We start from the raw sequence: 16,870 nt of genomic DNA, 5'->3' as shown, positions 1-16,870 counted from the left end.
GAAAAGTAGTGAGCTTCCCTTTGAGTTGTCATAAGTCGTTTCTTTCCTGATTTAGTTTTTTTCCTCTCAAGTAGTTACTCACGGTAGGTTTCTTTTCTGTTGCCGACACCCATAAGTTTATTCCATCCACTCTGACTTTCCGCTTGATGTTCTTTGTTGCTGTATTGCTCACCCTACAGGACGTATACTTGCTGGTAACTTTCCTAGTTCTCTTTCGCCACTGTAAATCAATGCTTTTCCTGTACATATACCTCAACACTCACCCAGCCCATTTACTTTCTTCTATAATCCTCAGTCGTTCTTCATAATCGATTTTACTGTGAGGTTCCAAACTTCAACACTTGTCCAGCCCATATCATCCTGGGCAGCTTCATTCGTAGCCTTCTCATGAGCGCCCAGCGCGAGGCGAAGCCCATCTGGAAGTGTTTCAAGGAAGCGGGGCGCGCCGCACCGTGGACTCCGAGATATTTACGCGCCGGCTTGCGCAAATGGCGGACGCCGTCTCCGGTCTGTGCATTGCAGAAACACTGGAAAAGGAGTCTGAGTTTTCGTGTAACAGAAGTACGTTTTATTTTATGTTCAAATTATAATCCTAGAGCTATGATGTGTGTAGGTATGTGTAAATGGTAGATTACAATTTTACACGTATTCTAACTTGAGAAATTCAGTTTGTTCAGTGAATTCCTTGCGTCACATGAACGGCCTGGGTATGTGTGGTTCGAAAATCTCCATGCCGAAACGGCCTCAGACGCTGGACGATGGATTATCTGCGAGACGGGCTCCTTAAGACTATCACGTTAAAATTTGCCCCAATGAGTATTCGTCTGTGTGCATACTTACTTTTGCTTCAAAGTATACGCCGTAGAGAAAATCAGAGAACGTATTTTTGCTTTCTTTGTTATTATCCAGCATGCAAAAAAAAACGTTACTTGCGGTAGTTGTTACTTCCATTTCTTGTTTTCCACACCAAATATCGTGTGTTCGAGTGCCTTAACTAACTCTACCTCAGTTATTGCGGTCCTAATAAACACCAAAGGTCCAATATCTGCAAGTCGCTTCGACTCCCATGAAAGTAGTGGGCACGAGTGCCTAAACTCTCCTAAATAACTGGGCCCTCAACATACTCTAATTAACCGCAGAGCTCGTGCTGACGCTACTTCATCCCCTCGGCTACATGCTCTTATAAAAATATGGTGGTCTAATTCGACCTAATCCACCAAAGGTCGTAAGTCTTAATTCACCCTAATTAACACCAGGGTAGTGGGTTCGGCTCCCAGCCAGGGTTTAATGTTCGCACTAATTTCGGCACCGTCACGCTGGACATCAGATCGTTTCTCCCATGAGCCGCCCAAGGTATTCGCTTCCGAGATGTGTTTTACCTGCAAGTATTAGTGTACACGCTTTTCGACGTTACCGTCACATGTGCTGTTATTAAGGCGAAAGCCTTAAGTGCTTCATGGGTCGAAAAAACCGTGGCCCGACGCCATCGAAAAATTTACCGTCCAGTGTTATGGCACCAAAATTCAATGGTTCCAGAATCAGTGGTGCCACTCACGACGTTTGGTGGGAGAAGAACCCACGGCCTTTCGTGGGGCAAAAATTGAATCGCACCAAAACAGATGGCGCCACCATCGCACCCACAAGCTTTGCCTTAATGCGAAGTTAATTCAGCCACAGGTACTTAAAATAGACGTAATTAAGGAACACGAACCTGCAACCTTTGATGCGAGCCCAACCTAGAACCTTCGGTGCTAATTATTTATTTCTTTAATTATTCATTCACATTCCCTTAGATGCCTATTGAAGGGCATTAACGGGGGCAACAATAATTACTTGACAAAAAAAGCAAAGTGCAACATCGTTATACAATATTAACAAGTCACGAATTAAGGTCACCACGGAATCTTTCGCGATTGGAGATGGATGCAATGCGATCCGGGAGACTGTTCCAATCTGCACTAGCTCTTGGTAGTGGTGACAAGTTAAATCCCTGCGCTTGGCCATGAATGCGCATAAAACTAAGTGTCTTGTGAATGCGACGAAATGTGCGCACAGGAGCACGAAGCGGCAAACATTCAAAGTTATTACTATAAATGAATCTGTGAAACATACATAAAAGGGCAGTGGCTTGCCGAGTTTCAAATGACTGAAATGCAAGGTCTTGTTTTTTCCGGGTAATGCTCGAATGATAGTAGTAGTTGCCAAAGATGAATCTGGCTGCCCTATTCTGAACGGCTTCCAACATACGGATTAGATAATCTTGATATGGTGACCATGTGGATGAAGCGAAGGTTAGGCAAGGTTAGGTTAACATAGCACAGTTAAGCACAGCAAGATAAGCACAGTTAGGATACAGGTGAATAAGGCTCTCAAACCTACAACTTCTGGCTGGAGATAAGAAGTATTAGGAAGTAACAACTCATTCGAATGAGAATGTCAAGTAATTTAATGAATGCCTCGTCAGCGCGCAGGCTGTCGCCTTCATTCGTTTAAGCATATACTAAAACCACTGCTTGCTCATTTGCACGTGTGTTTGTGTTCTTCATTGATCGAACTAACAATGTATAGCAAAACTATGTGGATCGGGATATTTCCGTTCACATGTGTCGTGTATGTGAGGCACTTTCGATTAAACCGGCACTCGCCTAAAGTTCAAAAGGAAATAAAACATGTAATGACGTTACGAGACCGCTACTAGCGCTTTGTTCACAATGTGTCTGAGCAAGGTACGCACAGAGGTCTCGAAACATAATTATATGTCTTGTTTCCTTTTGAATCTTAGGCGAGTGCCGGTTTATTTGACGGTGTCGCACCCTCGCCTAACGAGATCGCGTCAATCTTTGGAACAGGCTGCGAAGCTGCAGGTATGTTATCGTCTTGATGGTATCGTGCGGTCATCGTGACTCGTTATGTTTGCATTCTTAAGTTATCGGGATAAACTTATTCCAAACTGAAGAGATAAATTTGAGGAAGCTGGCAAAGATAGTGAGCCCGTGTTAACGTCCCTGCGAGTTACACGCCGTTGACGTCTACCCCTTCATGCCACGCATGGCACGTGCAGCATCATGGCTTCCCTCCGCTATCCAAGAATTCAAAGTTCCGGTCTCTATCAGGAGCGGTCCCGAAACCTTCGGTGAACAACGGCCTGCTTGACACATACTGCGCACAGCAAATGCGTGGCCTGAACTTCCATGTACCCGCAAAGAGCCTGGCTTCCACGTCTACAAACACTCATGCTTTTGATTTTGTGACTGGTGACGAGCGTTGTTCTATCGTTCCCGTCGGCCCGCAGGTAACTAACGTTGCATCGCTTAGTCTTTTTTGCCAAGTCCCCTTCCAGACCGTGTCACCATAGAGCAAGGTTCTCTCTGTGAACTCTAGCCTTATGAGCAGAAAGCGCGGTCAGCTCACACAGGCACCCGTTCCCTTTGAATGGAGATGAGCACAATTGCCTGTGGTATCCGGTCACCGTGTGCCATTTTCCTCCTATAGCGAGTATAGCGAGGTTCCTATAGCGAGTATTAAAGACGCGGTTCCAGTGACCACTACCGCGCATGGTGCTCCACACCATTATGTAGCTATTGTAACGTGCACGGTCGCAAAAGCGTAGGGTGTACGATTAACAACTTCGCTCATGTCTGCAGGTACATCGTATATATTTGTAGTAACTCACCAGCAATTCTCTACAGAGGAGTAAGCATTAAAATTATAAAAGCCACTGTCGTACATACGAACAGCGTCAGTGGAAGACGGTCAGGACATATCCATGGATATCACGGAAAGCGAGGTGGTTTCGATACGTGAACATGTTTGACTACGACGCGTCTCGCAACAGTGTTACAACGCAGGCGATTGTCATGAAAAAAGCGCCAAATGAGTCACTTCTTCAGAGACCCCGAAAGGTTGTATAAAGGAAAAAGATGCTATTTCTTCTTACCTGCAGGGAACACGGCTCTTCGCCCAGCACTCAGTACAGTGCGTATTAACATTTACTATACTTGGGTAGCAACGACGATATACAACGGCAAAAACATCTGCACTTCCAAAACATTCTATTCCAGGAGTCTGTGGAAACCGCAGACAAGTAAAGGAATTGGAGAGATTTATATGCTTTTTTAATATATTATATGTTATTATTTATTTATTTATTCATCTATTTGTTTATTTGCTTATATATACACAATACTGCCAACTGCCCTTTGGCATCCAAAGTTGGAGTGGGTAACAGTGAAACGAAAACATGAGGTACAGATGTGGGATTAACATAGCGGTAAAGGGCAGAGGTTACAAAAATCAATCACTCTAAATCGCATCGTAAGAGCTTATTCGAGATAAACTGAAAGCATTACACTTAAGGGCGAGGAAGAACAGTGTCAACAAATATCAGCACATCAGAATCGATGAAATGGAAAAAAGGTTGATCATGAACTAGCCGACGGCAAAAGTGTAGAAAACGAAAAAAATAAGAAGACACACGTTATAGTGGAAGGCAGTGGATTATCTTGATTTGTGGCTGTTTAACGTGCTGGTTAAGAATTGCAGCGCTTGAGCATCTCAATATCACACAAACCACCCGCACTTTGTTCTACCGCTAATAAAAAAAGATGTTCACAACGATATAGTTCATTAAGTTAGTAAAATCGTGCATGATTCTTCACTCTGTTGCCTTACGTCCAGCAACAGTTACAGTGAACATGACCAAGACACGTACCTTGTATTCCCTCTCAAGTCCTCTATTAACTACGCAAAGGAAGTACACTCAACTCTTCCTCCTTTCTCAACTCCTCCTCTTTCGGGGGTGCCTACCATCCTGTCACTACAAGGTGGCAATACGACCTGTAACATCGTCCTCAGCATTATTGGCGCCAAAGTCACCAGCTCAAAGCGGTAATAAATGGCAGATTTCAAGCAATAGGTGCACCGTTTAGGATATTAGTTGCTTGCTAAGCCACAATATTCCGCGTAGAAATAGTCTCACGGTGATTGGAGAAAAACGTCACGTCTCCAGCTTACTGTCCGTTTAGCAGCGTGAGCAGACGCTGTCTTCGGCAGTCTCCGGTTTCTTCACGTCGCTACCACCGTGATTGTTTTCAGGTTGTGCCTTTTCTGAGTTTCCTTCTCCTCTTCGTCCTCCTCCTCCAATTAGCCTGGTGAACAACAACTTGTCGAGAGCAGCAGTCGGTGCCTCGCAAATGAGAAAAGATAAATAGGAGAGCAAGAAGCTCCAGACGAGCAGAAGAAACAGCAACGTGAGCTGAAAGGCAAGAGAGAAATAAGGGGCGGTTCACTGTCTTTGAATAAACACCCGAAAAGAAAATTTCTGGGAAGAATTCGCATTCTAACAAGCCTACGCAAATTGGCATATTAGTGTGAGGCCTTATGATGCATCAGTTTCAAATGTTATTTTACGAAGCTCTATCACCTTATCGATTTCTTAGAGACTATAATGGTACAAGTACGGCTATTGCAAAGCTGTTACTCCTGGTTGTCCCAGCTATGTCGCCGATAATTTTCCGGTGACCAAAATTACTCTTTATGCAAATGTCAGTACAAAAGCAACAATAGCTGCTTACCAACATCACTAATGTTTCCCGTATAGTACCTTGCCTTAGCCGCTTCACTTCTCTTCTACGATGCGCACCTCCTCAATCAGGTAGTACTGTTTCTCCAATCAGTTCTTTCATTGCTCCTTTGTTCCTTTCCCTTAGCACAAATTATCGCAAAGGGGCATCTGGCTACCTCCTTGCTCCTTACTCCCGCCACTGTTATAGCTGCTGCAGCCACTTGTGTGGCCGCGCATATGAACAGCAGTCAGGACTTGTATGGTCGTTTCTGTCTGTCTCCAGTGTGTTGTGCTGTCTGATAACAATTAACCGCTAACCGCAATGAGAACCACAGTACGCCTTAGTCATCTCCCAGCCATTCCTGCTAATGCTTGAGTTAGTGACACTGTGCAATCATCGTGCTTTACCATCACCGCCGTTATCGGCCAGTACTTATGTCCACTACCCGCCACGGTGATCCAGTAACCATGGCACAGCGCCGCTCAGCACGACGCCCCGGACTTCTTTCGTCAGCCACGTGATCGGAGCGGATCTGATGGAAGTGGACTGCGAAAAACGCTGGTGCATGGGGCTTTGAGTGCGCGTTAAAGAAACCAAGTTGGGCAAAGTTAATCGGCAGTCGCGCACTTAAGCATTCCTTATAACACACTGAGCAGTGCAGGAGGGACATTCAACTCCACAACTAAATTCAGAGGGGTCTAGTGATGGACAAAGGTCTTACCAAGCGATTTCTATAACTCGACTGCATGTAATACCCTGTAAATTCCCTAGTCTCATCGCAACACTTCGCTGCACTACCTTTCTCTCGGCACCCAGTTTTCTGAATGGTGACCAAGTTTGCGCTCAAGGCATTACATGTTTATGCGCATCAGACTGCACGCATATGCTCACTAAAGTGCAATTTTACGTTAAATGTAGGCGATCGCGCCTATGACTAAGACAGTGCTTTAAGCTGTCTCAATATAAACCGCGTTCATAAGTAGCTTTTGCTGTTGCCCAAAACAATAAACGTCATTCTGGTCGCGCTGAACTATATACCTGTAGTGTTGACTGCGCTGAAACCTGTACATTTGTTGTTAGTTATATCTGCAATGCTTTGTTGGTTCTTCTGTCCATCTTTTATATGACTAATTATGCTGCGTTGACAACCTTGTTATGCTGGGTTATGCTGCATTTATTTGTTTCAAGTAAAATGATAACAAAAGTAAATATAAAGAAATATATTTCAGGTATTATGCTGATTTGGGAGCTTGCCTTGAAACTACTTTACCGCTGTCCTTTTGACTAGATTTGTGCTGAGTCCCTTCTCAATAAGTTTCTTGGAGATAGGGTACTACATTCGCGTTTAATGGCGCAGAAGCGACTAACGCCATGCTGCGTCAGCCACAAGATATTAAGAAATGCAATCTTAAAGCAGCGAAACCTGCGTTACTTTATATGTTGTGCAAAGAACCGGTTTTTTCTAAGAATCTCAACAATTCAGTGAAAGGCACTGGCGGATCATATCCGAGTATTGATGTGGGGTGTAAAGATATGTATAAGATATAGAGATTCTATAAAAGCTTTCATCTCTGTGTTTCTGTATGTGGACACGTCATAATAATGTGCATATTATGACTAAGCAAGTGGTTCATGGCACTTCTTGCAAGTTGGCAGGTTTTCGTTTGGAAGTAAAAAATTGTGGGCCATGTGTGAATGCCCAATTCGGAGTCTACATAGCATCAACCAATAGAAGCATTGCTGGTGACTGCATGACTTCCACTCGCCAATCAAGAATTTTATTGCATGTAACTTGTTATATATGCAAGAGTCCCATTCTAGTTGCCACTTTGACGTCAGAGCCTTATGAATCGCTCGAATACTGTCTCTTCCTTGAAGTGTCGTTGGCGTTATGCCTTCGTGCGCTGCCATGAACGCGCATCTATCTGCTGCTTCATTCCCTGGTATCCCAACATGGCTTGGGAACCAGCAGAGTCGTATGGGTCTTCTGTATGTATTGTAGGCCACCATGTTTAGGATATCGCCAAGTAGGGGTTCAGACGCGGAATTAAGCTTTAGTGCTCTGGGTGTGCTCAACAAATCAGTATATATGACAGCATTCATCTACTTGTCGGTGGTAATCTTTTACTGCCGTCCATATCGCATAAACTTCGGCGGTAAAAACTGAAGAAAAATTAATTATCCGAATGCTATTTTCCCAATTTTTTATTATGATCCAGAAATCTACGTATTCTTGTGTTTCAGAGCCGTCAGTGTAAAATTGCGTGTATTTTTTATACTTTCCTTGAATATGTCGAAACTCTGGTATTATGTGTTCTTGTGGAATGTATTATTTCTTTAGATGCGTTAGTGTCCAGTCACATAGTTGTGAAAAGTTGCACCATGGGGGAAATCTTGGTGGCGTTTCAGCAACCTGCAGGACCTCATGAGGGACATCATAAGTCTGAGAGTATCATTCGTGTCGTAAGTTAAGTGACCGAATCAAGTTCGGTTTGTTTGTGTAGTGTGCCTGTGATTTACACTGTTACAATGCTGCAGCATATATGTTGTGGTGGTGACCAAATTCTCAATACATAGGAAAGTTTAAGTAGTGCTCCGGTGCTGTAAGGAAGGCTCATTGCAGTTAACATATAAACTTTGGATAGGCGATGTTCTGTAGACACCGCTCGGCAATCGTAGGCCCAGATTATGAACTGGATCAAGTCGCTTGATGTATTGCTGCCTAGATGCACCGTAAACTGCACTACCATAGTCGAGAATGCTCCGAACAAGGGACCGGTATATACGTAGTAGACAAGTTCGGTCAGATCCCCAGTGCATGTGCGATAACACCTTGAGAATATTTAGTGCTATATTTTATCTCATTTTAGTTGTGTTAATGTGGGCCAGGAAGTTCAGCTTTGTATCAAAAGTTCCGCCTAAAAATTTGTCTTTCAGCGCCAACGTTGTACCATCCAATGTGAGAACTGAATTGCAGTGTAACCCTTACTATTGGGAGAAGAGAACTGTAACAGTTTCGTCCATTGGAAAACGGAATGCATTTTCGTCAGCGCATTGTTTGAAATTATTTATCGGTGTTTGTAGTTGTCTTTCGCATATGGGTCGAATTGAGGCGCGGCAAGCCACTTGAAATAGTCGACATATATTGAGTGCATTTCAGAGGATGGGACAATCTTATTAACAGAGTTCATTTTGACTATAAAGATTGTCGTGCTCAAAACTCAACCCTGCGGAACGCCATTTTCCTGTGTAAATGTGCGTGAAAGTATTGTGCCGAGACGCACCTGAAATGTTCTATTTGCCATAAAATCAGATAGACAGTTTATCATTCTGCCACGAACACCCAGTCCATCCAGGTCTTTTAAACTTCCATACCGCTGCGTGGTATCATATGCTTTTTCTAAATTGAAAATAAAAGTGCAAGACAGTGTTGTTTGTGTAGAAACGCGCTACGTATTTGGTGTTCTAGTCGTACGAATCGGTCAGTTGTCGAGCAGCCCTCTCGAAGGATTTGGCTAGACAACTTGTTAATGCAATGGATCTGCAGCTGCTTGGGGATGTTACAGGTTTACCTGATTTCAAAAACGCACTACGGCTGCATTTTTCCAATCTGTAGGCATTACTCCGGATACCTATATACTGTGTTTTTACTGATGCTTGAGATAGGTGTGCCAGCAATGTGTAGTGGACACAGTCAAGATCTGTTGCCGTTCTTTTTTTTTTTTACTGGCAGAGAGAACTCTCTTCAATTCTTGCATTGTGAGGCGGTTATTATCAATTTCGTTTGAAGGCCCAATAGTGGGCAGCCTCTGTTTGTCAGCTGACTCTCTTTATAAGGGACAAGAGACAGTGGCAAGACGCGGACACAGCGTTATGTCCTAGCGCTGTGTCCGCGTCCTGCCACTGTCTCTCGTCCCTTTTCATGCGCCCAAAAATCTTAGTCATGGAATACCGACACGCTCTAACCTACGCTCTTTCAAGCTGCATTTGAGTAGTCAGCTGTGCTGAAGATGTTGTAAAAGTGTTGGCCTAATAAGTTAGCCTCATCCTGTAGTGTCGTTTCTGTGCCTGGACATGTAAGTATTGGTATTGTATATGACGAGTACCCTCATTTAAATTTCCTAACCTGGTACCACAATCATTTTGATTTCACTGTACTACTGATTGAAGACATGTATTTTTACCATGCTAGTTTCTCCGCCTATCTTAGAATAAATCGTGCTTTGGCTTTGGGTTGTTTGAAATTTAGAAGGTTGCTGTAAGTGGGGTAGTTCGTAGGATTCCCCAGGCCGTATTTTCTTCTTTTTTTGGATTCGGTACATCGTTTGTCCAACACGGATTTAGGTTTTTGCGAACAATACTGGATGACTCGGGTATTGCTTTTTCTGCCGCTGACATTATGACCTCAGTGATTTTTATGTCAAGTTCGTCAATGCTTAGTTCTGGCAAAAAGACAACTTCCAGTTTCGCGTTCTTCATAAAAACCGGCCAGTCAGCGAGCTGTAATTTTCACCGGCGTGGCCTAAAGACCAAGGTTGGTGGTGGTGATCAAAATTTGATGACTGTGGGCAAGTGATCACACCATATGGCGTGTCGAGGGCTTCCCATTTAAGATCACAAAAATAGATGGTGAGCAAAAAGCTAAATCTTACGAACTAAAGTACGGGAAGTCAGTGAAAAGTAAGTTGGTGCACCTGAATTTAAAAGGCAGATATCATTTGACAGAACAAAATATTCAACCACCTGCCCTGTTTGGTCAGTTTTGACACTGCCCCAAAGAGTACAGTGAGCCTTAAAATCCCCTGAAAAAACAAATGGCTTCGGAAACTGACCTGTTAAATTTTCTAAGTGTTTAGTAGTAAAATTTGTATGAGGTCGAATACACTGTGAACAATTGGTGATGGTTTTGTGAGCTAAAACGGTGAAAGCAACGGCTTCTATGTAACTGTTCATGGGAACTTCTCTAGCTGCAATACCGCCCTGCAGAACAATGACTACACAAGCCGAAAGCGGGTTCGTCTGAGTACGGTCGTGCCGCACAGCAGTGAAACCTTTTAAAATATTTTTGTGTTTTTCGCCTAGGTATCTTTCCTGTAAGTATAAGGCCACAGGAGAGAAGTTAAATAACATGTCTTTGATGTTACCTAAGTAATGTAAGAGACCTCTAGAATTCCAGTGGATAATAAATGAAATTGTCAGCTAAAAATGGCATTACGAGTGAATAGGAGATGGGAAAGATGTTAGGTGACATAAATCTAAAGAAGGCTGATACAAAGGATAGATAATATTTAGGTTATCGCTTTCTTATTCAGAGTGGTTATAAGGACTTGGTCCCTCTTTCCGCGCTCCAGAGAGCGCTTGTCTTTTGGCGTCGATTACACCGCGGTTATTGGGTCGACCTCTAGCTCTCTGTGAAGCGCTGGAGGACCGAGAGTTGGGTGCCGAAACAGGTCTCGGGCCTTGGGGTTCGTTCAACTTGAGGCCCCTTAGGAACTGGTATCGACAGGCCATTCGAAGAAGATGGAGCAGCACCAGCTGTTTCCACCACGGGGGCGGGAGGAGTCACTACGGGACCACTGTGCGCGGGCTCGGAGGACTTCTGAGGCCTCTGTGACGCTGCCCCCACCTTTGTCACAGCGGCGTAACTACGTTGTAAAAGGTACGATAGTCGCTTTCTGGTTCCAAAGAACGAGATGTTTTCTTTCACGGTTAGTGCAATTACCTTTTTTTCCTTTTTCCAGCAAGAGCAAGACCACTAGTAAGTTGGATGGTCTCCTTTGCAGTTAATGAAATGTGGAGAAGTGCAGTTGTCAGATTGCTGATCACTGGAGCTGCAGTTAGCACAGGTTCTTTGGCCTCGGCATGCATGTGAAGCATGTCCGAACGTTTTGGCACCGGAAACGTTGTCTGGGGTTCGATATATATGGTCTGACGTTTACTTTTACGTACTCTGCATCCAGCGAGGTATGCATTACACTTGTTCCAAATGTAAGTATGAAATGTTTTGTTGGGATTTCTCGGTCGTTTCTGCGGATGACAATTCTTTGCACTTTGGTAACATTTTGCTACTGGAAGCCTTCCAGTAGGTCCTCATCGATCAGGCCAATAAAGTCTTCCTGTGATATTACACATACTACTCACACACATATTCGATTAGTGATGAATTACAGCAGTTTCTCATATCGTGCGACGCGCATGCGTAGCTTGAAGGGTCTAATTTTTTCTTGTCAAGCACTCTGTCAATATATCAGCGCACAATTTAATATCTGTAGCACCAGTTCGTATGCAAGCGACGTGCAAACTATCGGTCTTTGGCTGATTTTCAGTGCGTGGTGCGAGCCTTGTGTAATGTGTTCTTGTCTTCTTATTTTTGGTCATTTCTTCATATGTACTGTCCACTCCTGCCCACGGCCCTCTCTGAAGGCTGGCAGTATTTATCAAATAAATAAATAAAATACACCTCGCCTTGTATTTAGTGTTTTGTGTGGTAAAGTTGTCACTGTCGCGTCGCGAAAGCTAGTAAGTTCCAAGAGCTTTTGCGCCTGATCTTTGTCATTTAGTTCTAGGAGGAGATCCCCGCTAGGCATTTTTGAGGCTTCTCCGATTTTATCTTTCAGGCACTTGGCCACCAGGAATGGGGAGAGCTTTCTTACTGGTATGTTGTTTTCACTGTGGACTACATAGTACATGGGAAATTATGGGGGGTTGCTCCGTAAAGTGAACTGCAACGGTGCTTCAGTGCGGCATCGTTTCAGACACCGATTATAGACGACAGAAGTTTACGCTGCCATAAGAACATGTATTTGTTCGGCAACAGCGCCGACCGCCCACAACGGAGCCCAACAAGGGGACGTGTTTGAGCTTGTGTAAAAGTCTGCACGACGCCAGCCGTACGCCGTCACTGTAACCAAATATGATGTACCCAAGGCAGGATAGCCAAACCAGGTTAACCCTTGCCGCCAAGGAGAAATCAAGTAAATGGAAGAGAAGAAGAAGACAGGAAAGGTAAAAAAGAAGGAGAAACACGAAGATCTGAGGAGATAGACACAGTAAAGGCAACTGCCAGTTTCCCCAGGGTGGGTAAGTCCTGGGGTACCGTCTACGCAAAGCAGAGGCCAAAGAGGTGTGTTGCCTACACCCGGATGCCTTAAAGGTCCGAATACCAACCGTGGGCTCAACCCCCAGGATCCCCCTTTCCACGAACACGGTTAACCCGCGCACGGCTACTAGCGGGAGAGTCAAACCCTCATGTGCTCGGGTCTGTCGTGTCGCAACACACCAAACGCCTGCTGACGCAGACGCTCCTGCGGGCTGTTGGAGATAGGTATTTTTCAAGTAGTTGATCAAATTTTTATTGCCGCTATTCTTTCTTTACATGTAACGCGCTCCATGACATCGTTTCCTTTCGAAACCTTCGCGCATGAGCAGTTCTTGTTTTAAGTGTCATCGTATACACTTGTGTCACAACTCAGGTCGCACTGAACATCGATAGATTTTCTTGAAAGCTTAAAGATTATCGTTCTTAGTCGCTTCCTTAGGGCACGAGGAATAAAACTGTTCCTTCGCATGAATTGAGCCCTAGATATGCTTGCACAGAGCCTCCACCAAGCGTTTAGTGATCATGTGCGTGAGGGGTATTTATGATGAAAGAATCCGCACTATGAGGAGTGGTGCTGTTCAAAGGGGGTTATAAAGCATTGCGGTCAGAAATCTAAACCAGATAGAAGTTTCACATGAAGATGGATAAAAAATTTACTTGGGAGATTTTACGTTTCGAAACCACAACCTGGTTATAAGGCGCGCCGTATTGGACGACACCTAATAAATTTTCACAGCCTTGTGTTCTTTACTGCGCACCAATTGCACGCAACATGAGTTTTCCTTGCACATCGCTCCCATTTAAAAGCGGCCGCCTTGGCCGATTGTGGCACCTGCGCCCGCGTGCTGAGCAACGCAACGTCATAGCCACTGAACTACGGCGGCGAGAAGAAAGAAATGCAAACTTGAGGCCTTCAAGCTGCAGAACAGGTATTCGGCTTTAACTCAGGAAGAGGACCTTAGTGTTGAAGCAGTGAACGACAATATTGTGGGCATCATTCAGGAGTGTGCACTGGAAGTCGGTGGTAACTCCGTTAGGCCGGATACCAGCAAACTATCGCAGGAGACGAAAGATCTGATCAAGAAACGCCAATGTATGAAAGCATCTTACCCTGCAGCTAGAATAGAACTGGCAGAACTTTCGAAGTTAATCAACAAGCATAAGACAGCCGAAATAAGGAAGTATAATATGGATAGAATTGAACATGCTCTCAGGAACGGAGGAAGCCTAAAAAGAGTGAAGAAGAAACTAGGAATTGGCAAGAATCAGATGTATGCGTTAAGAGACAAAGCCGGCAATATCATTACTAATACGGATGAGATAGTTCAAGTGGCTGAGGAGTTCTACAGAGAGTTATACAGTACCAGTGGCACCCACGACGATAATGGAAGAGACAATAGTCTAGACGAATTCGAAATGGGGGAAGGCAGCTGGGGAGGATCAGGTAACAGCAGATTTGTTGAAGGATGGTGGACAGATTGTTCAAGAGAAACTGGCCACCCTGTACACGCAATGCCTCATGACCTCGAGCGTACCGGAATCTTGGAAGAACGCTAACATAATCCTAATCCATAAGAAAGGGGATGCCAAAGACTTGAAAAATTATAGACCGATCAACTTACTGTCCGTTGCGTACAAACTATTTACTAAGGTAATCGCAAATAGAATCAGGAGCACCTTAGACTTCTGTCAAGCAAAGGACCAGGCAGGATTCCGTAAAGGCTACTCCACAATAGATCATATTCACACTATCAATCAGGTGATACAGAAATGTGCGGAATATAACCAACCCTTATATATAGCTTTCATTGATTACGAGAAAGCGTTTGATTCTGTCGAAACCTCAGCAGTCATGGAGGCATTACGGAATCAGGGTGTAGACGAGCCATATGTAAAAATACTGAAAGATATCTATAGCGGCTCCACAGCCACCATAGTCCTCCATAAAGCAAGCAACAAAATCCCAATAAAGAAAGGCGTCAGGCAGGGAGATACGATATCTCCAATGCTATTCACAGCGTGTTTACAGGAGGTATTCAGAGACCTGAATTGGGAAGAATTGGGGATAAAAGTTAATGGAGAATACCTTAGTAACTTGCGATTCGCTGATGATATTGCCTTGCTTAGTAACTCAGGGGACCAATTACAATGCATGCTCACTGACCTGGAGAGGCAAAGCAGAAGAGTGGGTCTAAAAATTAATCTGCAGAAAACTAAAGTAATGCATAACAGTCTCGGACGAGAACAGTAATATACAATAGGCAGCGAGGCACTGGAAGTCGTAAGGTAATACATCTACTTAGGGCAGGTTGTTACGGCGGATCCGGATCATGAGACGGAAATAATCAGAAGAATAAGAATGGGCTGGGGTGCATTTGGCAGGCATTCTCAGATCCTGAACAGCAGGTTGCCATTATCCCTCAAGAGAAAAGTATATAATAGCTGTGTCTTACCAGTACTCACCTACGGGGCAGAAACCTGGAGGCTTACGAAAAGGGTTCTACTCAAATTGAGGACGACGCAACGAGCTGTGGAAAGAAGAATGATAGGTGTAACGTTAAGGGATAAGAAAAGAGCAGATCGGGTGAGGGAACTAACGCGAGTTAATGACATCTTAAGTGAAATCAATAAAAAGAAATGGGCATTTGCAGGACATGTAATGAGGAGGGAAGATAACCGATGGTCATTAAGGGTTACGGACTGGATCCCAAGGGAAGGGAAGCGTAGCAAGGGGCAGCAGAAAGTTAGGTGGGCGGATGAGATTAAGAAGTTTGCAGGCACAGCATGGCCACAATTAGTACATGACCGGGGTTGTTGGAGAAGTATGGGAGAGGCCTTTGCCCTGCAGTGGGCGTAACCAGGCTGATGATGATGATGACTTGAAGCCATCGACAGTGCGAGAAAATACAAAGCTTCAGGTCAGAACCAGCGTTTCGACATCAGCACTTGCCTTCGTCAGGCATTGCTCGTTTTCCCCCTCTAAGTAATTCTGGTAAGCCAGTTACTTTGTAACTTACCTGATTGAACACCGACCAGAACGTTCGTTCCCTTGACGCGTGGAACAAGAGTTGGAGGAAAGGCACGTGGATGAGGTAGACGCCGAAGGAGAGCTTGCTCAGCGGCACGTAAGCGTTCCAGGATAGCAGCTTCGATAGAGCCCCTGCAGAGACAAACATCGAGTGAATTCTCTTTTTTCCCTATGGCCTCAACTTATGAGCTTAGCCAGGCTTCGAAGGGACATAAATGGTCGCCATATGCTTTTAGGAAGTCCTATTTCGGTGATATGGGCACATATGAGCGCCTATTGTAATTGATTTGAATTTTGGATACATGTACTCCAAAAGCAAAAGTTGACAGAGAGAGTGATTGTAGAGATGAAGTGCTCTTTTCTGCACCTATTTCGAAAGCATGTCTCAGTGCCTTGAGGAAGAGGAGGGGGATATAAATAGGTAAGAAGAGGGAAATACGATCGTACCGGTCGCAGTACCCGTTGTGAAGAAGCATCACAAGTAGCGATATTATGAATCACTGCTTACAGAGCGACACCAAGAAGACGACTAAAAATGTGTAGTGCGTTCAACCTCGGGAGATCATTAGCGACTGTAATAAGATTAGCATCCTTTCTTATGCTAACTGTTTCATTAAACATTATACCTGATAAATTCTGGTGATGGTCAAACTAACGAGGCGTAGACACGATTGTGCGATATCTTCAATTGCAGATTGTCCATCTTTACGTGCTCCAGCTGCCTTCTATCTACACTTTCTCTTCATTTGCACATATACACATTGCATGCCTGCTATACACATCCATCCAATTTACGGCGATGTCTCAATCGGTTCCGCTACACTAGTAGATGATACTGCCTCATCTCCCACAGCTTCCACAGATGCTTGCAGCGATGACCAGCTTGTGACCCAAGTAACCCAAGTCCCCCAGCGACGCACTCAGGGCCCCAAGTTAGTGCCAAAGAAGTTCGCTCAAGTATGGCACCCACACAATGACCCACGTTTGTGGTAACGGCGTTCACTGAAGAGCGCCTCATACGCAAATGCATATAGTCATTCACCTAAATTGAGATCAAAGAGGTTCAGTGAAGTGTGGCACAAACCTAGGTTCACATACGCCGTGATCAAAGTTGGGGAGAAAGAGGTTAATTAAACAGCGCCAGATAAGCAGTATCGGATACCCTTCAACACAAGTTGG

General features: G+C 44.4%; 1 protein-coding gene across 4 annotated transcripts in view; it reads right to left on the bottom strand.

Annotated features, from left to right (window-relative positions):
- Positions 1-4,169: 4,169 nt before the first annotated feature.
- LOC139056050 (nose resistant to fluoxetine protein 6-like) overlaps positions 4,170-16,870 on the bottom strand; it is an 81,612-nt gene continuing 68,911 nt past the window's right edge. For 2 of the 4 annotated variants that reach the window (XM_070533868.1, XM_070533870.1), the window contains 2 exons: positions 15,681-15,823; positions 4,170-5,254 (listed from right to left, as the gene is read on the bottom strand). In XM_070533868.1, the coding sequence (XP_070389969.1) occupies positions 5,021-5,254; positions 15,681-15,823 (377 nt within the window). In that variant the 3' untranslated portion in view covers positions 4,170-5,020. Of the gene's footprint in view, positions 5,255-15,116; positions 15,192-15,680; positions 15,824-16,870 lie in introns of all 4 variants that reach the window. The other 2 variants (XM_070533869.1, XR_011512113.1) reach the window with 2 other exon arrangements.

The sequence above is a fragment of the Dermacentor albipictus genome, chromosome 2 (genome assembly GCF_038994185.2).
Source record: "Dermacentor albipictus isolate Rhodes 1998 colony chromosome 2, USDA_Dalb.pri_finalv2, whole genome shotgun sequence".
Taxonomy (NCBI): Eukaryota; Metazoa; Arthropoda; class Arachnida; order Ixodida; family Ixodidae; genus Dermacentor; species Dermacentor albipictus.
The sequence above is the reverse complement of the archived record's forward strand: the minus strand, read 5'-3'. Positions and strand labels throughout refer to the sequence as shown.